Source organism: Tupaia chinensis, unplaced genomic scaffold, assembly GCF_000334495.1.
Source record: "Tupaia chinensis unplaced genomic scaffold, TupChi_1.0 Scaffold144058_2, whole genome shotgun sequence".
NCBI lineage: Eukaryota > Metazoa > Chordata > Mammalia > Scandentia > Tupaiidae > Tupaia > Tupaia belangeri.
This window is the reverse complement of record NW_006203911.1, coordinates 1402074-1404534: the sequence shown is the minus strand read 5'-3', so window position 1 is coordinate 1404534 and position 2461 is coordinate 1402074. Positions and strand designations below refer to the sequence as shown.

At 42.8% G+C, this 2461-nt stretch overlaps 1 protein-coding gene across 1 annotated transcript; it reads right to left on the bottom strand.

Moving 5' to 3' along the window:
- Positions 1-1038: 1038 nt before the first annotated feature.
- LOC102474796 (olfactory receptor 10A7) lies at positions 1039-2097 on the bottom strand. Its single transcript, XM_006165877.1, has one exon. It carries the CDS (start codon positions 2095-2097, stop codon positions 1039-1041), a length of 1059 nt encoding a protein of 352 aa, XP_006165939.1.
- Between the last annotated feature and the right edge of the window lie 364 nt (positions 2098-2461).

Sequence of the window (2461 nt, the reverse complement as noted above, 5' to 3'; positions counted from 1 at the left end):
CACCCCCCCGGGGGGATGGTCACGCCGCAATCCCTTCTCCTCCATTCTCCTCTTGGGATCTTGGGCACGCACGCACACGCGCCCGGCGTGAGTTTTAAGCCACTGGGTCCGGGACACAAATCGCGGTCGACTACGTGGGAATCCAGCGACATAGCCATTACGCTAACTGCTGGTTCCCTGATTCTATCTTTTTTAAAAATGTTTTTTGCTATAGGATGTGTGCACTTGCCAGAGAAACAAAGAAAAAGAGTGATAGAAAGCAAGGAATCACCCCCAAAGGGAGATGGCCACACTGCAATCCCTTCTCCTCCATCCTCCTCTTGGGATTCTTTGCATGCATGCACACACACCTGGCATGAATTTCAGGTCACCAGGTCTGGGACTCAAACCACAGTTTACCATGTGGGAGTCCATTGCCTTAACTACTATGCCACCTGCTGGCCCCTAGATTCCATCTTATCTTCATAATTCTAGGCCAAATAGGGGTACAGTATTATTATTAGCTATTTAACAGCATCGGCCTCACAGCCAGAACTCTAGTTTAAATGTTGAAGAAAATAAACATGCTCTTATTACTTAAGGGAGCTACCTGATTCTTATAGTAGTAGCACAGTTATCACTCCTGCCACAACCCCAAGATCTCTCATCTGTTTTATTTTTTTATCATTTTTTAAATTTACATTTAATCACTGTACATCTTTACAGTGCTGATTTGAAAAAGAAAGAGAGAAAGAAAGAAAGAAGGAAAGAAGAAAGAGGAGAAAGAAAGAAAAAAAGAAGAAAAAGAAAAAGCATACCTGCTAATTCTTACCTCTAAGGTTAAGCTATTTGGAAGATTATATCTCCTAATTATTTATAGTATATCCCAGAATTAATCCCCTGCTATAGACCAGGAAATACTTCTTCATTCTTGCAGTGTAAACCTACTTAAAGTAATGAGAAGATTTAAGTTGAGTGGGACCAACTTTCACCCTAAAATTAGATGTGGTGATTAGCCAATATTTGCAGTTATAAAAAGTATACTCTATCCTGTGTTTCCTAATCAAAATAAGAGTTCCTTGAGAATGGGACCTTTGCCTTGACTTTCAGACTGCCATCATTTTTGCCGCTTTTATAGAACTCATCATAACAGCAAATGCTTAGCTTCTTCAGAGCCTCCTTGACATCTTTGTTTTTGAGGCTATAGATAAGGGGATTACACATGGGAGTGACAACGGTATATAACAAAGAGAAGGCTTTGTTGAGAGCTGGCACCTGGTTCTTTAAGGGCACAGCATAGACCAAGATCAAGGTCCCATAAAACAAGGTCACAACCACTAGATGAGAGGAGCAAGTGGAGAACGCCTTCTGCCTACCAGTCACAGAAGGTATTTGCAAGACCACTGAAAGAATTCTCCAGTAGGAGGCAAGTGTTAGTCCAAAAGGGGCCAGAGTCACCAGAACTGTTAGACTCATGCAGATCAGGTTGACCAGATGGGGGTCTGAGCGGGAGAGCTTTTGCAGAGGTTTCAAGTCACAGAAGAAGTGGTCAATCTCATTGCCATCACAGAACGTCAAGGTGGATACCATAGTAGCCTGGAACACAGCTGCAACTGTGAAGCCACTAACCCAGGAGCCAATTATTAGCCTCACACATATGGTTCCGTTCATTAGTGTTGGATAGTGCAAGGGCTGGCAGACAGCTAAGTACCGGTCATATGACATCACTGCCAGAAGATAACATTCAGTGCTGCCCAGGGCCCCAAAGAAGTAGAGCTGAATAATACAACCTGTCATCGAGATCACTCTGTTTTCCCTCAGGAAGTCCACCAGCATTCTGGGCACAATGTTAGATGTATAACAGATCTCCAGGCATGACAAGGTTGCCAAAAAAAAGTACATTGGAGTCTGTAGTCCCCGCTGAGTGCTCACCAGGACCACGAGGAGAAGATTCCCAGAAATGGTAGCTAGGTAGATAATGCCAAACACCAGGACAAACAAGGGACTCAATTCTTTGAGGTCTCCAAACCCCAATATGATGAACTCAGTTACCACCATGCTGGTATTTCCTGGTCCCTCAAAAGTTAAAAGTTCCTGAGGACATGTCAGCTTCTCCATATCAATTTGTCAAATAACTCTACTGCTTAAATTTCCCACATAGTCCAGTTCTATTAATGGTTAGAGCTCTGCACTCATGAGGGTATTTCTTGGAGTTAGTTCTCATCAAAGTTAAATTTGCCCTCAGAAAGCTGTTTCTGGAAACACATGAACTTATCATCTGCTCAGAGTGTGATAAAGGAATGAGTACACTACATGAGAGATGGGATGACTCAGTGAAAATCTGTCCTCATCCCTAAAGGAACAATCTAAAGTATAACTGTACTGGTAGCAAGTTGAGATCCCCAAATTTACATCTGGAGGAGACATATAGAGCCCATGTTTGGAATCCATTATGCCATTAAAATGGCAGAAGACACTCCCA